Below are 20,911 nucleotides of genomic sequence, written 5' to 3'. Positions count from 1 at the left end.
ATGTGTGCAGTTTCCTTTTTGTGTTCTGATATGCTAAGATTTTATCAATAATATTGTTTTCCTGTAAAAATATCTGCCTCAGAGAAAATCTGCTGTGTAGCTGTCAGGATTACACCTCTTAGAATATACCTGTGGTGATTCTGTTAAATTGATAAAAATAGAACACTCTGCTGTGTAGAAGGATTGCTGAAAATATTCTGAAGCCCTTTCATGTGTAGCAGCACTTGTATGGCAGTACGTTTATTGTGCTATAAATTCCATCACTGATTTTGGCCATTTCAAATTGATTCTGCAGTAACTGTAAGTAATGAACCTTACAGACAGAGCCAAGGAAAAAAAAACCAAGCCAATAAACTTGTGCCTGTAGGAATACAAATTGTAGAGTTCATTTAGCCTCTTTTTTTTATCAAATCATGCAGTGAATACCCCACAAAGCCAGAAAATGTATTCAGCAAAATACACAGTGCCATAGCCCTGGCTTTCTTTAAATTTAGCCATTAAACCAGACAGTCAATTATCCAAAGTGCATGTTTGTATGAGGTGTCCTGGGGATTTCACCTAAGATTTAAGGAAGGTGCTCCGCATAAGTAGATGAAACTGGAGAAATTATAATAGAAGTGACTTAAACAGGATAATAAGCCAAATCCTGAGATGTGTTACATGGTCTAAGCAATACCAGACACCACTGAATTTCATAGGGGTGTAGATGGATGTCCAGTGAGCTACTAATGAATCACCAGGTCAAAGTATACAAAAATCTTCAAAATTTACATATGTTTCTAGCTTATTTCCCTTTCTTTACTGAGAAGTTCTACTGGGCTAACATGATATTAATGATTCCATAGATTTTAACAGAGAATTAATGTGCTTAGTAAAAATTTCCATAGGAAAGTTTTAAAATCCATCTAAAAGATGCTGTTCTAAGGTTTTCACCCTAGTCTTCTATAGGAAACCCACTGACCTTGATTTGTTAAATATTACGTACATTTTTCACAGTCTTTTGGATCATTTCAAGTCTAATTTTACAAATAGACCATAAATGTAGTTCCACTAAACCAGTGGGATGCGCATGAGATATAAGTACAGATGAATGTGTGTATATGTTCTACCCTCAGTTGTTACATGAAGAGCTAACTTCAGATTTCAGCTCAAATGCAGAAAAAAATCGTTTTCTTCCACATAGCTTTCTTACCAACACTACAGGAGAGAGAAGAAAGCTCACATTTTATTTTCTGTGCAAAAATAAATAAATTTCTGGGTTGGGTTCCTTACAAGCCCTGCAGCACTTCCATGCATCACAGCTTGCACGCTCATGTATCTTACAGTCTGCATTGCGTGCTGAATTCATTCTGTGTGTCTTCTTGTACCTAACTGCTTATTTTTCTGAACCTTTGTGCAGTCTGTGAGAGATATTAAATCCTCATTTTGAGATCAAAATGCTTGAGTCCATTTTACTCTTATATAGGGTACAAGATATTTGTTATCTAAGACATATTCCTTGCCTCTCTCCATAAAAAAGTCTATTTTGTCAATTTGTCCACTTTACAGCAGCAGCCTAAGTGACACACAGAGGGAAAAAAAGATGCAGAAACTAGGGCTTTCAGTTAAACACCAAGTATGGTGAAAGCCATAATAAAATAATGAGAGTAGGGAATGCTATTTTTCCTTTCACTCTGCTGGTTTGTGTTGCAATGAGGAACAGAGTGAGTGAGTCCAAAGTCTTGTGAATAGCCCCTGGTAACTAAGAGCAAAGAAATCTTGCTCATTATCTCTGCTCCCTCCTGAATAAACATTTCAGCCACCATAAATGAGTGTGACATGAAGGGCAAATGAATGGCTCTCATTCCAGATGAGAAACACTTGAAGCTGAGCAACCTGTAGGTTGTTGTAAAGATGCAGATCCCGTGACCACTGGATGATGGGGTAGGAATACCATTTATTTCTGTGTGACCTAAGATTCGTACTCTTAAATGAGAGTTTCCCAGCCTTGCAGAGAGAAGTCCTAGGTGTTCAAGCTGACTTTTGGTTAGGATTGCAGTGTGTGAAAGACAGAGCTGTCCTAATTTTTTCTGGTTATTTTATTGAATTACATAGAAAAACTCAGCCATTTATAAGGAAAGGTTCAGTGTGGATTGATAGATGGAATGCAACACCCTACTGTATTTCATTTATAAATATGATTGATGTGGAGGTAATTTCTTGGTTACCGGTTTTTCCAAAAAAAGTGTTCTGAGTGGTGAGTTAGTAAAAGAAAATTAATCTTTGCATGTTAAACTTGCCAAGTTTTGAATTAATTGCATGAGAATGACAATCAATTAATAAATGTTAAGCAAACAACAGAAAATCAGTGAATTAAAAATTACTAAATTGATTCCAATGCAGATAAAGCAAGAGTCTGCCATAATTCTTTGGTGTAGATTCAAGAACACGAACCTTGTCTTATCAGTTTTTACTCCCCATTTATCCATTTTTAGCATTTAAAACAATGGTGGTTTATTATGATTTTTACAAATAAATTGCTATCTATAATCTAGCTTGCTGCATTAAGTGGATTATAGAAACAAATCATAGATAGTGGTCCATTTGTAGCTGTCAAGGAGAAGGTCAGAGCTTTGCAAAGACCATCCATCTCCAAGTGGATAAAAGTTTTTTCTTCAAAGAGAAATCTCATCCCTTGTGTGGATGGACTTTGTCTACTAATGACAGTACATGTGGCTGCTCCTCTGGAAGGGCTGTCATGGTGTGGCCCAGCCTTCTCCTGCAGTCCAAGTCTCTGTAAAGCCACTTTTGGGCTTGGGGTTTGCAGTTGCAATGCTATTTTCTTTATCAAGACCATGTGAAATGTATTTAAAACTGTTCAAATTAACACTGAGAACAATCAGAGAACTACTGACATTAGATCTTGGCAGACATGCCAGAAGAATTTTGCCTCCCCTCTTATGATCATTCCTTTTCGTCATCTGGATGTGGAAGCATTACTATTCACCTGCAGAAGCTTTTCTGAAATTTGCAGTTGTAATTTTATAAAATCAGCTCATATTCCTGAAAATTTATTTATACTGAAAATTTTTCAATTTTCAATTTTTCAATAAGTGTCATTGATGTAAGGAAAGTGAAAGCATATTAATAATTATGGAAATTAAACTTTTTTTGCCTATCTCCACTTTTGCTTTTGTCACAGTTGTGGTATTCTGCAGGAAATTCCACACATTCTGTTGTCTAAGATCTTTGGGTCGACCCTGTGTGCTTGTATACAGACCGCAAAAAATTGGGCCATGCTAGGGGAAAGCTTGAAAGCATTAAAATAAACAAAACAATTGCTTTTTGCTGTGGGAGCATACACCAGACACCATTAGCATAAGCAGATGAACCTTAGCATTAAAGACATTCGAATAATAGTCCTCAGCCTTATCCATTGTGTGTCCCTGCTTTACTATGTGCAAAAATCAGATCTTTCTACCCATTTAGCCACAAAATTAGGAAGAGTAAATGTAGTTTTTTGGTTTGGTTTTTTTTTTTGGGTTTTTTTGGGTTTTTTTTGGTTTTTTTTTTTTTAATTGGCTGCAACCACAGGTAGAGAGCTTGAACAGAGCATAAACATTTCTGTCTTAATCAAGGTTGACTTGGGGAATCCATTTCTGTCTTTACAGACAACAGCATTTTCTATATCTTTTTCTCTGTGTGTGGGAAAATACATTAATATCAGATATTTTGTTTTATCTAGTCCTTTCTCACTTATCAAGTCCTTGCAGAGAATCACCTAAGGTAATTGTTGGGCTGCTAAAAACTACATCAAACAAAACAGTAGGGAAAAAAAGACTAAAAGAACCTCTTTATTTCTCCCTGCAAAGAAAGAAATAAAGAAACTACATCTGAAGTATACTTATTTTTAGTTGTTGTTAGTGCAACAGGATCTGGTTGCCTGACATACAGAGCTGAAACTAACTTTTTAAAACAACATTTTCACCCTTTCTGTTGCAGAATGATGCAGCCATTTTCCACCATCTCCCAATACTCTGATAAACTTCATTGGAACCAATGCAACAAAAGTCCTTTTTTAGGTTTAAATTTCACTGCTGGCAAAAGCAACAGAATTCTGGAATAGTGAATTTCAAGAGAGTTTGCTCATGGGCAGGGACAACTATTCCTTTACTGGAACCCTGCGCACTTCAATAGCTAAATGCTTTCAACTTTTTTTAAACAGTATTAAGGAAAAAATATCCTCAAGGCATTATTTTTAAAGGGAACTTCAAACATTCTATGAAGAAAAAAAAATGCAACATATTTGAACACCAAGGGATTTGAAGTGGCAAATCTGTTAAAGTGAACTGATCTTTTGAATTTCAGGGTTAAATAAGTATTGACCACAAATTAGCGATGCAGACAACTGAAAATTCTGAGACATTTCAGATTCGTAGTTTGACCAGCAGTAGCCAGATTCTATAAGAAATCTTTTATAAATAAGTTAATTATGTTAGCTCAATTTTAAATTAACTGTGTTTCATTTTTTTCCTCTGAGTTCAACAAAATGCATTATAACATTTACAAGAAGTGCAAGAAAATACAAGGTTCCTAATTTTTTTTACTACATAGACTTAATTCTGCAGCAACTCAATTTTAAAAATTTTAGAGTTTATATTTTAAAGCAGGTGTGAAGCAAACAGATATGCAAGGGTAAATCTGCTCATCTTGAATCCTTCTGCAAATGGTCTGCTCTGGAGGTCATATCAAAGAGATTCTTTTTCCAGCTTAAACCTGTCTTTTCTAAATAGATCTCAACCTGATCTCATTTAATGCATTGATGTCTGGTTTCTAAGTCATTATATTTGCTGTATTACATATCAAAAGGACTCTTGAGAAATTCCCCCGAATTGATAATTCTAATTTCTTATGTATAGCTACTCTATATTCACTCTGAGGACAGCTGTATTGTATGCTAAACCACGAATTGTAAAAATTGATCCCTTTGTATGTAGGTTTGTATTAAATTGAGATACTCTATTTTTTTCCTGTCTGTTGCCACACATGGGTTCCTGGTGTCAGTTTGTATTTGGCTGTTTGAGCATATTAAAGTTTTGCTAGTGCTTATGATGTTCTTGCCAAGAGCGCTCTTGCAGCAATCTGCACTAGAACAGTCTTTGTGCCAATTACTTCAAAAAGTATTCAGTTATAAACCCAGTTTTTATGGCTACTTTTTCAGGTTGCTGTGTGTTGATTTCATTTAGTTTCTTTTTTTTCCATTTTTTTAATGTTGATCTTCAAATGCTTTTAAGTTTTGCATTATGAAAAGACAATACAGTGTTGATAGAGTTGTTAATAAGACATCTATTAAAGGTTCAAAGGTATTAAAATTAAACCTAATAATTTAAATTAATAATAATGCATATATTTAAAGGATGCTGTTTAAAAGTGGAAAGTTTGGAGTTCTTATTGCAGGGGCTTATTATGAAAATGGAAACCTTTGCAGTAACATAGAGCAAAATAACTGAAAAATTGTAATGTGCTGAACTGAAAAAATATAATTATAAACTCAACACAATATTTATTGAGTTTATATTATAAAGCTGATTTCATGAGTGTCAGCATCTTTTGTTTAGAGAAAAGCAGCTTGCTAATCCATTGCAATTAATGAAAAATCACAACACAGGAAAGGATGTCCTATGATTAACATATTTTACAATACAAATGTGCTTTTGAAAGGACAGACTTGGTCATGCAACTTCTACTACTGCAATGTACACCAGTACAAGACTGAAGTCTAACATGAGAGCCATCATGGCAATAGACAGATATGTGCCCATATACAGCACAGAACACTGTGCTACCCTGAACTGAAGAGGAACTGCTTATCTAGTATATCCCAAATTAAAAAAAATATATATAAATGTGTTATAAAGCAGAATGAAAAAGCCATAAGTTTAGGATCTAATAATGTTAATCTAAAGGATCTATAAATACTTGAGGAACCTCTGATCTGCTGTTCATTTCCCAGTCTGTTAAGATTTGATAACTCTTGAAAAACATTTGTGCACTCTTGAAAATGCTTTTGTTTTGTTTTGCTTTTTGAATTACAGCTTTAGGAGTTGTTTATCATGCAACAGTCTTCCATTATTCTCACAGAGTATTCTTAGAACAGCCTTAGCCTAGCCAATGTAACTTGGGAAATCTCATGTTCTTGTTTTACCTTCACTCTTTTTTGGAGAGTTAGAAAGCTGTCCCCATTCCCTTCTCTTTAGTTTATTATCCAAACAGAGGTAAGTGGGAGATAAACCTTCTGCATCCTGAGGTTGAAGAACAAGCAGTTTGTTGCATGCATGCTCAAAACAGTAACTTTAGCACAGAAGAGATCTGTTCCCTGTAGTGTACTTGAATGAAAGTGACTGTGGCTATTGTGCTTGCTGCTGATCTCAACATTCCCCATATGCAATCAATAATATTCTACTCAGGTCATTAGGGATTGAGCAAGTGCTTTGAACTGAGCCTACCACACTGGGTTGTTTCTCACATGATGCTTGTCTTTAAGCACCAATAAGTTTGAGGTCTCATAAGGATACTTTTTTTTAAAAACCCTTAGGTTTAGCTAAATTCTGCCTGTGACTATTTTAAGCAGTAGAATAGCTTTTGAATCTTATTATTTGAGGGAGTGATAACAGAGGAAAGATGGAGAAAGCCTAAAATGTCTCCAAAAAACTAGTATTGACTTTTTAGCAATAAAATACATCCAGAGACCAAATATGCTGTTTAAATGTAAATGCCATTTCCATTTTCAGACTGTCTTTTGCAGGTGTATTTGAAGGGATTTAAAATATACTTGTAGATGGGAAAGAGGCTCTTGACCTTGAAACTATGTATGTGTTAGGAATAATGTTCCCCCTCCTTGAAATCCGACTCGTATTCTTTGAATGGGTGCTCAAGACCACAACTCTGAACAGTGGTTTCACATGGCATTCATTGCCTAACTCAATCAAAACTGGCTGCAAAGCTGTTTCTCAGGAATCATAGACTACTGCCTTGTCTTATTTTCATCCACCATGCTTCTGAATGTAACAGTGATAGCTGCACTAAGTACTACTTTTCTTTGTTCTGGTGCAGACTTGAAATAATAGGACAAGGCTGGTGTGTAGACACAATGAAGAAATCTATACTGAAGTTCAGGTTGATAGACATGGTTATATTTTTATGTCATAAAAGGAAAAACTTTCAGATGTCATTGTGTAAATTACCAATGTGACACTGGGCTCTGTTTTCCTCTTAGTCCAGAGGAAATTCTGCTTCCAAATAGTCAGTCTTACTTTAGAAATCACCTGAAACCATGTAGGAACTCATTACCTTGCAGAGCGTTAAAACATTTGTCTCACTGGTGTCACAGACAGGTTTTGAGATGCATGGATCAGTGAGTGAGCACACAACTCTTTGAAAGAAAAATGAGAGAATATGGATACAATTTGTAAGATATTTCTTTGGCCAATTTCATCAGTTTAAATTGGCTGTGTTTTAAATATTTAGGTGTTGATCTTGGAAGTATAAAATAACATCTTTGAGAGACCAAAACAAATATATATATATATATATATATATATATATATATATATGTGCTTCAGAAACAGTTGTTTCTGTAAAGGGGGATAAATGTGTGTGTGAGTTGTTTATAAATTAGTTAAATACATAGGTGCACACAATAAATACATTCAAATGTTTTCATATGTGATTTTTTCTAAAAAAAATTATTCTACACAGTAATTTTAAGACTTCAAATTTAATGTCTCACTAAATAAGCTGGGGGACAACTTCTGCCAGTGCTGTGGTTTCACACACACAATAAACTGGCATAATCATTTACACAGAGAATAAAAGAAGTAGTTTAGAAATTTGTTTCAAATTGAAGTTTAAGTTTTGAAGCATACAGAGACATTTGAAAGGTGAAATTCACAGATTTTTCATGCTTGCATGTTTTTATAGCCTCTGGTAATGCATGTCCTTACTCTGACATCACATGTATGTGAAAAAATGGATGTAATATTTAAAGATATCTTTTGACAAAGAAAGTATTTCCATCTTCAGAGGTGAGATTTATCTTTAAAGGATGATGAGCAGGTTCCAGATGTGTTTTTCGATCGCTGGGCTTTACTTTCCTTAAGTATTGACAGAGGGAAGGTTTTATCAAGGTCTTTGTGATGTGCTTGTTTGTAATGAGTAGACATTAGTAGAGCACATCTAAGTGCATATCACTAACAGATGACTAAAGAGAGCATATGGCAGGGAAAAGAAATATATATTTGTCCAACCAAAGTGGCTTGTTAACACTCCTACACTCATAAACTCATGTGTTTACATGTACTTACAATATTTTGCAAATCCGTTTTCTAATCAGCTAAAAATAAAAGCCAAATAATTTTTTTCCAATATTGGAGTGTTAGGCAAAGTTGATTTAGATTTTTTGTTTTAAACAAAGCAATTAAGCAGTACAGAAGATTTTTAGAGTATTTGTCTTGCTTCGGCAGTATGTCTTTACAGTATATGTGTTATTTTCATTTCTCAGCATTAAAAGTTTTGGTTTTGCAAAATGTTTTTTCCTCACTCACCTGCCTATCCAAGGTTATACTACAAGCAATAATATAAATCAGAATAGCCTAAGTAAAATTCTGGTCTCGATCAGGTCACATGATTTATTTCAACCATAAGATTTGCCTGGGCTTCTATTGTGTGAATCATAGAATCACAGTTACACCTACTAATAAACAGTTTGTAAGCAAAGAAGTCTCTGGACAGTTAACCCAATCCAGCTCCCAGCAATATAGAAAAGGAGTATTTTCATTAATTTAATTTAGAAGGTAGATGAAGAAATGATGGGGAAATCTGTACAGCTCTTGACATACAAAGTTTCTGATGATCCTGTGATCAGGAGTATAGCATTCACCCACCTTTTTGTAATAGAACACAGTATCTCTGTCTTCCCTTGCTGTGACATCTAAATGTGCCTGTCTATTCAGATGGCATTAGTAGAGAGAAGATAGAGTTTAAAGATTGATTAGGACTAACTTTTCAGAAGAAAGCATTTATAAAGGAAGCTGCACAGAAGAGCTGAGTTTACTTTTTATTTTCAGTAAATTCCTAGCAAATTCTTATTATACATTTACATCTAGAGCCAAGTATTGTCCTTCATAAAACAGTTTATTGTTGCAATTTAGCTTCATTAAAGTCATAATACTGCTTTAGGATATGATAGACTAGTGCTGTGGGATTGAATAATAAAGAGATTAATTTTAGCTACGGGAGATAATTGACCCTATAATTCCTATCACCCCTAATCCCAGTTCAAATGAACCAGTCTTAAAAGTGGCAATACTCACAATATAGACAAGGTCATGACAGTTAGAATTGTTTTTTACTACCAATTAGATTTTCCCACTTGGTGCATTTGTCTAATATTGTCATAGAAAGGGATTTCAGGCATGGAAATACAGTTTCTTTAGAGGCACACAGGCACTGGAACTGATGGGTAGTTTGCTGTACATTTCCCAGTGTACAGAATTAAAATCCTAAATTTTACTTCACATGGGAATTCAGAACATGTTTTGATCCACGGTGGAATTAGGAACATGCTAAATAATTTGAATCCAGAAGCAAATTCTCTTGAAATTCAACAATGTTAACATATGGAAGTTCTAGCAGGTTTGGAACTGTCTCTTGGGCAATCTGAAGTGTATTTCAGATGAAGAATCGGAAAAAAAGTGAGGTACTGCCTGAATAGAGAGTTGTTCAAAAACAAATAAGTTTAATATTTCGCTGCAAATGACATAAAGGTTTACAAAAATACAAATATATATATATATATGATATAGCTTAAAAATTCCTTGAAGTGTTTGTGCCAACTTCAAACATACTAGCATAAGGACTTTTACGAAAAAACAACAGAAAAATGATACTTTTGCATAGCACGTTCAGGATAAGATAAATTTTCACATTTTTACCAGTAATCCATCAGCATTTTTCCAAGCATTTATAGATTTGAGTTTTGCAGTAAGCTGAAACTGCATGATAAAAAGAGACAGATAATGATAAAAAGCAGATCTATATGCAAGCCTAGCTTGAAGGAGCAAAATATACTATTACTGCCCCTCCTGTGAAGTTAATCCTATTTCTTTTAGCTATTTCTTCATTAGTTAATGAGGTTTTAAGAAAAAGAAATAATTAAAGTGGGTTTGAAATGCTGTTTTTGCATCTTTGCCTTTAGGAACTTTTTCAAATATTCATAGAATAGCTTGCCCTTGAAAGGTGCATTAAGTGTGAGTTTAGGCAACAGCTACTTTAAACACGGGTGGTCAGAAACCTGTAACTGAAATGGCTGTACACAGCAGCTAATCACTTTCCTCATTCAGATTCACCATACTGACTAGGCCCAAAATGTGCAATAGTTGTGAAAGGATATGTTTCAATGATTAGGTTAAAAAAAACAAACACATTTCAAGTCTTGCATCATAGATCTATTAGCACGAATTGGATTTGAATTTGGATGCACTTTTTGATTTGCAATCTTAAAAATGACAAATTTTCTTCTTTCTCACTTTCTATTATCAGAAGTAAAGGGTTTGTCTTCTATCTTTGTGAGATGAGTATCAGTGCACTTATTACCCCATTTTTGTCACCACCTCCTGTGACCCAGGAATCGACCAACTTCTCTGTTGACCTCTGGGTAGGGAGTCTAAGATGACAGAGACAGGGGCCCTCATCTCCTGGAAGTGTTCTCTTAATGTTGATGTTGTACCACATTGTAAGGATGAAAATCTGTGACAGCTTACAACTGGCAATTCTTGTGCCTCTTTTATCCATGAGTACAGGAACTGTAGTTTGCATTTTCCTTTTAATATGCTGTATTTATATTATTTTACTGGATAAAACAACCCCTTTATTTATACACAGAACTGCTGAAGGAGTGAAACTGGAAGTGGTGAATTATTCTTTCCCCAGAGTTTCAGTTTACTCTATTTCAGGGAGCATTCTTAGAAGGGGGATACAGTTCTTATGGATGCTATTGTATCTGAGCATCTTCTGGTGTTATCTTGTGTATGTGGAAGAAAATCACCACCCCCAGAGCTTTCCATATATTCCTAGTGCACTAGGCAAAGGCCTTACATGTATACCAACTCTTTAAATGTTTTACTGTGGATGCAGAAACACCACCCTGCACCTGAGCTCACAAATCACCTGTAGGCTGTTGCTTCTCAATTTGCCAGCCACAAATAAGAAATTCAAGGCAGTGAACAGTGTTTCCATGGTGTAGGTGACAACCAACTCAATAAAATCCATTATTTTTCAAAACTGCTGGTCTTTCTTGTGTCATATTAAATTTCCAAATATTGTCAAGTGGTTACTTTATTGATTTCCAGATTCATTATTTCAGTTTTATCCCACTTTCTTAGTTGAATTTCTACTTCGTTGTTGTTGTCTTCCTTCTTTGTGTAACAACCACCGTAGCAAAAATCAACACCATGGCAGTTCTTAGGTTTTTATTTGATGAATGTGGAGTGTTTGCCTGTTATGTTCTTTTTGCCATGAGGACATATAGGGCATGTTGACAGCCAATATTAATAAGCTTAACAATGATACTGGCAGTTACTTAGTACATTTTTAGGCAGTGTTAAGTGATCTGTAGTAAAGCTATCCTTTAAAAAAAACCTGATGTCACAGTTGCATTCAGAATTCACTGGTATTTTTTATTGTTTTTGTTTTCCAGGTGATTCATATAACAGGCCGGTTACGTCTGAGAGTATCGCTGTCACACGGACGGACAGTGCCCAGCCAAATCATGGGACTTGTTGTTGTTGCTCATGCTTTGCCACCTCCTACAATTAATGAAGTCAGGATTGACTGCCACATGTTTGTCACTCGTGTGAATATGGACCTCAATATAATTTACTGTGAAAATAGGTATGGCCTTTAGATCCTTTACTTCTGTGTTTTAGTTTCTTGTATTCTTTGTTCCATGGGCTTGGCAAAAAGTTTTGAAATTTTTGACTCTTGCAATGTCATCCTGGTGTTGTAGGAGAGCATTGAATTGACTCTCATCATCACTACCTTCATTTTTATTGCATCCTTAGAAGATAAAGGTAAATTTAAAACTGTAATTTGTAGGATGTCTTCTGGAACAGGGGAAGATACACCAGGAAATATTCCTCTAAGCTTTCTCTGCTTTTAACAATCTTTCGCTGTCCCTCTCGCAGGCAAGATTTGGGACTAGACAGACGTTGATCTGACCTGTATGCCTGTCCTTATGCTCCTCCATCCTCCCCTCCACAAGTTTTCTGTATGAAGTTTTAAAGTTTTCCATTTTTGAACTAATTTGCAGATTACAGCTATCATGCTCAGTGTTTAATGGAACAGAAGCACAGATGGCCTAGATAGTAGGCTAGAGAGGTGGGATCTGTTGCAGTTAGAGGTGGGAAAACTGTAGAATAAAATTGGTTAAGGGCATACTGGGAAAGACAGCAGTGAAATGGGAACAGGTGATGAAGAGCTGGTTGGGGGGGTTGTGTTCTACATGATAGTGATGAGTGATCTGGGAAGGTGAAAGAGAGGATTTAAATTCAGCTCCTGCTCCCTGGGGGCTGGGCGCCCGTGGCACCAGGGGCTCTGCGTGGCGACCTGTGAGGGCAGGACATGGCAGCCTTGTGTCCTGGAGGGGAGCTGGACAGCTGGGGCCACAGGGGCAGCTCCAGCCCCTGGCACGGGGCATCTCCTGAGGACAGGCAGTGGAGGGGGCTGGGGTCAGGTCAGGAGGGCGACGGCCAGGCAGGGCTGTGGGCAGCTGGGCACTGACTGGGGCTGCCATGGGGGCCTGGGCTGGGGGAAGGCCTGGAAAGCAGAGGGGTGATCAAAACCATTAAGAGCTCAGAGTCCTGATTTTGAAAAATCAAAACATAATCCAGGGAATAGGTATTTAGAGCAGAGTGAAAATATCTCAGAAGGAAATTACATGTAATAAGTTTGGGTCCATTGATGGAAGTCTGAGGTATGGGGAAAAGGTTGGAAAGGAAGAAGGAAGGTAATGCAGCCAAAAGAAATTTTGTGAAGGGGACATCATCAAAAAGTGGAAGAAACAAGGTGACTGCTGCAAGCTTTTCTTATGACAACGATGGCATATTATAAATTGAGTGGAAGCTGTCTGATATGAGAAATCATAATTGCTCAATTATAGTGGAATACCTCTGATCAGGATAGCACATCAATATAAACTTTTATTAAAAAGGATAAATGGCTGTTTTGTTGAATCAGGACCTTAAACAACTTAAAATAATCTTGGATCATTTTTAAGCTTTGAAAAACTGCTTCATGGAAAATGGCTTGCACAAGGTCACAGAAAAAGTGGACAATGGCATTAAAGCTTGGGCTTTTTGCCTGAGACTCTACCCAGTGAGTGTCCAGATGCTGTATAATCTGGCAGCTGGCAAAAGAGCTCTGGGTGTTAGGAATAGGATCTAGAACAAAACTTTTCCCTAAGTCTCCGATATCACTGTGACCTACCTAGGTAGCAATGGAAAGCTGCTACCACTGCAGAGTTTTTCAAAGGCCTCTGTGAAGTCAGTTGCTGGTATCTATCCAGTTCCTAATGAACAAATTCCCTTTTAACAAAATCACCTGCACTTACTGCTGCCTTTATGTGCAACTGCCATAAAAAAGCCAGGAATCAAATAGATGTGAAAAATGAAGTGTTCCATCAGGTCAAGAATGATATGAACTTTTAGGCCAAATTAGGAAGATTTATGCTTTCTCTGCTGTGAGTTTGGCATTTTTATGAGCCCTAAATTGTATATGTGGGGGTTTTTTTAATTAAACATTTTTCTCAAACCTTCCCTTTATATTCATGTAGCAATAAAACTTTCAAATGCCTGAGAAAGACGTCACTGAAAACTATAAAATTCATCAGGTGAGGTGCACTGATTGGTAATCACATAGGAAGGGCTGATAAGACATGGTAAACTGTGGTAAGACAGGAAGAAATTGTTGAGTTTATTAATGTTTTTCAATTTTTAAGCTGAAGGCAACATTACAAAGCAACTTTTTGTTGTTATGGATTTTATGTCATGGTAATGCAGAACGCATATAGTGGTACTTGAATGTATGCTACAATAATTCCACTTTAAGCCTCTGTGTCTTTATTAAAAATATTTTATAAAAGTAGTTTCAATTAGAAATACTTCTGCCAGTGCTGGGAGGTGAATGTGATCTCACTGATGCAGCAGGATTTCCACTCATGGAAAATGAAATAAAACTGAAAGAACTTGGATTTCATAGCAGCTACAGTACAGATTATGACTGTAAAAATGAAATGAAAAAAAAAAAAAAAAAAAAACAGTAGATGGGAAGGAATTAATGGAACAGCTGATTGAAGCTGTCAGATTAATTATCTGTGTTTGCCAAGGCTGTTCTCTGAGTCAGGGATGTTGGGATCTCTCTTCTGGGATTAAAGAAGAGGAGATAAGTATCCCACCCTGAATATATGAGCTTGACTTCTGGCACTTGCGGGCAGCTACGAAATTCTTTGCAGTGCCACAGTAAAGCAAGCACAACATTGATGAAAACAGAGAAAAATGGATCCATGCTGGGCAAGCTGTAAGCACTATTTATGGAGCAATGGGGAGTTACTGGCAGCTGCAGGGAGTATGGAGCAGAAGCCATGCCACTTAACTGAAATGAATGCTCACAGTGGACCATTGGATCAGCAGGGGTGAGATCAATAGTACTCCTACTTTTCCAAGTGGTTGCCTGCTTGAAACAGCAGTGAGCAGGAATGACATTACTCAAGTCTTTGGGTGCATCTTGTTACTTTTCTCAGAATGAAGAGATCTCCTTTGTAATCCTGGACTCAGTGCACAAACTAGCTAGACATTAGCTTCCCTCTGAGACAAGAATTGTTAGCTAGTATACTGGGTATTTCTAAAAATTAATATTTTTCTTTGAGAGTGTAAAATACGGGCGTAAAATTTTGTTGCCTAAAACGTGGTATATTTATTTATCTGTGTCTATTTGGCAAATGTAGGATTTGTGTCATCTAAGATTCACCATCTAAAATAATCTGGGATTTCTTTATTAGTCAGTGGAGTGAGAAAAGCACCTGCAGAGGAAAAAATCATCTCAGATGGTGATAAATAACTAAAAGCAAAATGAGAGACTGCTGCTAGAGTGCATGATCAGTCTGTGTGTTTTCAGAATCTACTGTTAAGGATTGAAGACCTTTTGGAGAGAGATAATAGTCAGTTTAATGTGGACTGTGATGCCACATCTGCTAATATGTGCCCAAAAAGAAATAAGCACATGGCAGAGGTTTGGCTTGTTGGCCATGACAGTGGTTGTCAGTAGATCCTTCAGATATGCAGAAGCAGTCTTGTGCAGCAAACCTCAAGCCTACAAATGTGTGCATAATTTCGGCAAATTCAGCAAAACACTGTACCATATACCTACCTTTAAATTTCAATCATATTAACAGTCCTGTAAGTCAGTGGAACCATTGATCTGCTCAAACACAAGCCTATTCATATGTTTTACAGGACCACAGGATAGTGGCCTGCCTAGAGATTGCCCCTTTCTTCTGGGCTTGGCAGGGTGGGATTTCCTCTCCCTGATCTTATCATAGAATGTACCACAATCATTGAAGATTATTTCAAACCCCCCAAAAATATTCTATGTCTCAAAAACAGACATAGTTTCAAATGCTTACGTGAGCAGGACATTTTCCAATTTTCTTTTTAATTTCTGTACTGTGTTTAAGGACATTGACACCTTGACTCTCCATGACACAAGTTTACACACACACGCAGACACAAGTGCACAGACACACGCACAAAAAGGTCTGCAGAATAGATTTTAAAGTTTCTATGTGCAATAAACAACAAAGTCCCAGTTGAAAGGGCCCAGAGTGAAAGCTGAGCTCCCAAATGAATTAGACTAAAAAAGATAACACCCCGAGGCATCTGTGTGTCTCAGCATTTAAATTATATCCCTTGAAATATGAGTTTGGACTTGGTGCCAAGAAATGGTTGAAGAGCTTTTTCACGAATATACCCAATAGAAGACCAATCTGTTGAAATGAAATGTGTCTCTAATCATTTGGTATAAACATAACATGTTTCTACTTTATTATGTAACCTTGAATCATCTTAGTCTTTTAATGAGGATTTTGGGTTGTCACTAATGCTTTACAATTTCATGGAATTATATTGTCCTGGTGTTATGCTACATGGAGAATATGCACTAGAATTTAATTTTCCACTTAGTTAAAGAGATAAAATAATTTCCAGGTTTCTTTAAATTTTTTTCTTTTTTTTCCTCTAAGGTCTTGTCTTATTTGTACAGATATTCCATTCAAATTAAATAATGCTGAAAAACTTTTTAGCAGATTTAACTTTCTGAGTCATTTGACAATTCTTTTGTTCTTTTCTTTCTTGAATTATAGGCTGTATGTTCTTTTTCCTTTTTAGGATTAGTGATTACATGGATCTGACCCCTGTAGATATTGTAGGAAAGAGGTGTTACCACTTCATTCATGCTGAAGATGTGGAAGGCATTAGACATAGTCACTTAGACTGTAAGTACTTCCATTTTTGTCCAAATAATCTGGTACAATAACTGATTGCTCCGAAACTATTATTTATGTTCCACAACTGAGATCTCCATCTTACACCTGGATTTTTTTTTTGTCAGAGGTTTTCATAGAGGATGATTTAAATGTAATTCTTTGTGTGATTTATTTTCAAGTCTTTTTATAGACATATAAGACCATTTAAATATGTGGAAATAAACATTATATTTTTATTACTTGAATTTCCAGCAGCTGTTAATTTACATGTGCTATGCATTATTTTAATCCTTAAAGTGGTCTGGCTTACATGAGAAACTCCCTCCCTGGTACAGAATAGACACTCCTCCTCTGAGGATTTTGGGTTTTTCTGAGTCATAACATGAAAGACAAGAAAGTGCAGCATAATTGGGATTTCACCAGTTTTCTTCATACAGAACTGAGCTACAGCTTTACTAGTGCTTCAACCACCCCATGTGTTAGTATCTAAATGGCCCCATCCTTATAGTGTCTAAGTCCCTGTTATGTGCACACTGGTAGTATCTAGTTAGGATAAGGAAAACAGAAGTACAGAAATGTTGCAAGAGACAAACCTTACCAGAGAACATGTGCAGTGTCTGTGTATGGGGGAAGGGAGGTTCAGCATGATTCCTTGTAATTAAACTCTTTGTATTCCCCTTACTAAAAGCCATAGGGCCTAATTCTTTTCTTGTTGAGATCTCTTGACTTCAGTGATGGGGCTCCTGATTTACCCTTGTGCAAAAAAAACTTATGCCCATAATCTCTAATTTATCTGTGCCTGCAGTGAAGCCAGATAATTCTTTGGAAGTTTCAGTGACTGACTGAATTTATGATTGACTTTGGTGTTTTTCTGAATGCAGAAGACGAACTGCAAACTGCTTCTTAAATTCAGAGTCACAGATTTGAATAACTCTGCTCCCCCTGCATCATGTCCTGCTAACATTTCCTAATAAAAGGGCAGCAGCCCAAATGCAGCCATATTTAATTAGATTTTACAAAACCATATGACTACACTAGAAGACAGAAAAAAAATGTTCCATCCCAAATTACTTTGAATGATCTGCAAGGGAAGACAGGAGGATAACTCTGAAAAGCAGGAGAATAGGGACAGCTTCTGTAATGACATATGGCAGCCAACAGCAGTATTAGGCTGTGTAAAGATTTCAGAAGTTTCTAGAATGTAAAATGTGCTTGGCATAAAATCAAATTAGATATATTTCTGCAGAAAAAAAAAATCAACTACCCAAAGGGATAAACAAAGTAATTTTGTGTCATTTAAATTTTAAGCATTTAATATCCAGGAGAATATGTCAGTTGCTGAGAAATGAAGGAACACATTCAGAAACTCAAATTCTTCGTGCTCTTGAAACTGGAAGCCAAAACTGACAAGTTGCACTTTCACTGCATTATCTGGCCAAGGAAATAAAAGATATTTATGACTCAGGTTTACCATACCACCTGGCATAGATGAACATCCCATCTGAAAAAGACCTTAATCTTCTGAATGACCACTTCTCTCTCCAATAGGATATGTTTTATGAAACATTAATCTTCAGAAAAATTCAAGATCTGTGCAGAGAGTATGAGTGCAGTGTGGTCCAGTATACAAGCACTGGACTAGAACTCAGGAGACCCTGAAGGCAAGAATAACTTCAAGAAAATCACTTCAACTTACTGCATTACTGCTCTCACTGTATGTCCAGGTTAGCTGATAGGATTGCAAACTTTAGAAACACGGGGATTTCTCTCGCTTTCAGCATCCAGCATAGCAGGGCTCACAAACTTGGCTGCTTGGCTATAGCATAATTATTCTTGCTAGGCAAGTTGTTTTTTTCCAATAGACAGGGCTGGTTGCACCTTTTATGCATATTTGTTTTCTTGCCTTATAGGAACAAGATGCTCATAGAATCCTTTAGGTTGGAAGGAACTCTGGGATATCATCTAGTTCCACCTAATCCTCAAAACAGGATCAATACTAATTCAAAACAATTTTTTTAGCACTTTGTCTAGTTGATGTTGAAAAACTTCAGATTCTCCACAATTTCTCTGAGTCACCTGTTCCAATTATCTTAATAAGTGTCAGTTATCATCACTGTGATTTGGGGTTTTTTTCCTTCCTATCCAGCTGGAATTTCCCTGTTTTGATGGTGCAGCTCATGGCTCCATCTTTGCAGTATCCTGCTTGCAGATATGCTGCTAGGTTCAACTGAAGTCACCTCATCTTCAGGCTAAACCAGCCTGGTTCCACAGCCTTTCCTCACAGAGCAAGCACACCACCCCCTGGGTGTCTTGACAGACCTCTTCTGAGCTCACTGAAGTTTATCAATATATTTCCCATGGTAGAAGGCTAAAATTAGATTCCAGATGCAAGTTAATGAGTGATGAGTGAAGGGGGATAACAACTTTCTGTGCTCTGCTGGCTGTACGCTTTTTAGTACAGCCCTGCTGATTCATGCTTAGCATAGTGTCCAGCAGGACCCCCAGGTCCCTTTTCACAAAGCAGCAACCCAGCCAGCCAGTCCCAAGCCTGTAACATAGCAGGGAATCTGTCCATCCCAGATACAGGACTTTGCATTTGTCTTTTCATGCTTAAACTCATGCTCTTTATGAAAGATCTTCAAGGTTAAATTAGTCTTGGGAATAACTGGGGAAGTACATCTGGCAGCTATAAGTTCTGCAGAAGCCAAAGTGGTTCATATCTTTGCCCAGAGAGTTGTTCAACTTCTAGCATTTGACAATAAAAATTGTATACAAACCAAGAGAAAAAAAATGTAGAACCCCAAAATACTTCATAGCAACTTGCCAATCTTATAAAATCAAATTCAAACCAAATCAGAAAGAGAAAATCCTTCTGGTTTAGTAAAACTAGAATTAGAGCTAAAATTCATGAACTGGTAAACACTGGCTGTGGAAGGTGGAACCCAGCAGAACTGGTTCCCCAAAAGAGAGAGCACAGGATATTTGCAGTACAACATAGGAAATAACTGCTTGAGATCGCAATGAAGAAAAAAAAAAAAAAAACACCAAGCAAACTAAAAAAAGCAGATTTGTGCAATATTTTGAAGAGGACCTGAAAGCTAAAGTAATGGATAGAAAGCACTAGGGAGAAAACAAAACAGAACTTGAGAAAGTAGCAAACTGAAAAGGTTGTGTTTGACGGAGAATGCAACCAAAAATCTTGGTTTATTTTTACAGAAGATAAAATAATTTTCAATTATTAAAACAAGAAGAAATCCAAATTGCAATTGTAGATTTCTTGTTTGAAAGAAACACAAGTAAAACTGCTGTTCTGCCTATTTACTGACAACATATCATAAGGAAAAAGTAAGACCACTACATCCTGCCTTCTCATCCAGGATATTCTGAGACATCAAAGAGAAAAACAAGCAGAAGAGAAAACGGTGCACAAAATCACACAGAAAAAAATGAAGAGGGCTGTTGATTACTTCAGATCATAGCAGCCCATTACAAACTTAGAAAAGCAGGCCTTGTTAGCTCTATCTCACATAAAAGAAGACAAAAGCAGTTTCCAGAATGCAACTATAACAAGTATAACTGTGAAGGTCTGCAAGACTATAGCAGTGACAATGGGCTTTTGTAAAGGAACTACTGCCCTAATGAAAGGTCATTTATGGTCACTGGAAAAGCTTTCATTGGCTTCAATGGGCATGGGGGTTATGCCCTAAAAAAGAATTTTTTTATGGACTAAAATTCTGAGCCCAGTGAAGTAAATAGCAAAAATTATATTAGGTTCAAAATTTATATTAAGAGATTTATGGCAGTTATGCCTTGAATCCCTTTTGAATTAATAAAACAACATTCATACTGTGACTGCATTTATAGCAACACCATAATACATGGCATGATAACATAAGCTGTTGAAACATAATTTTTTTCCAAACAGAAAAAAGTTTATGGCAATTGTTTCTCTTCTGTTTCATTCAAACTTTGAATGATCATGCTTTTTCACAAATCTCTCAGCCAATTTTGGTGTTATAATTCTACCTTCTTAAGCTATTTCCTGTTTTAAAATGGGTCATGGTTTCAGGAGTTTGGGAATCTTCTTATTTGTTCATGTTCACAATGGTTGTTGAACAAATTGCTGGTAGAATCATTATATAAATCAAGTGTCTCTCACAGAGGTCATAATTAAAATGTTCTCTAGTCTAACAGCCTGTACGCATCCAGTATCATGACCCAGCTGTTGGCTCAGCTAACACGCAGAAACTGGCTAAGCTACAACAACTTTTGTTTCAATCCAAACCCTCAAAAATTACAGGTCTGGCTGTACCCTGGCACAGATACAGTCTCTAATCC

General features: G+C 36.5%; 1 protein-coding gene across 12 annotated transcripts in view; it reads left to right on the top strand.

The window, feature by feature from the left end:
- NPAS3 (neuronal PAS domain protein 3) overlaps nucleotides 1–20,911 on the top strand; it is a 597,093-nt gene that overhangs the window by 554,464 nt on the left and 21,718 nt on the right. For all 12 annotated transcript variants that reach the window (XM_068192942.1, XM_068192941.1, XM_068192939.1 and 9 more), the window contains 2 exons: nucleotides 11,735–11,928; nucleotides 16,476–16,582. In XM_068192942.1, the coding sequence (XP_068049043.1) occupies nucleotides 11,735–11,928; nucleotides 16,476–16,582 (301 nt within the window). The remainder of the gene's footprint in view (nucleotides 1–11,734; nucleotides 11,929–16,475; nucleotides 16,583–20,911) is intronic.

Source organism: Anomalospiza imberbis, chromosome 6 (assembly GCF_031753505.1).
Source record: "Anomalospiza imberbis isolate Cuckoo-Finch-1a 21T00152 chromosome 6, ASM3175350v1, whole genome shotgun sequence".
Taxonomy (NCBI): domain Eukaryota; kingdom Metazoa; phylum Chordata; class Aves; order Passeriformes; family Viduidae; genus Anomalospiza; species Anomalospiza imberbis.
This window is presented reverse-complemented; position numbering and strand designations above follow the sequence as displayed.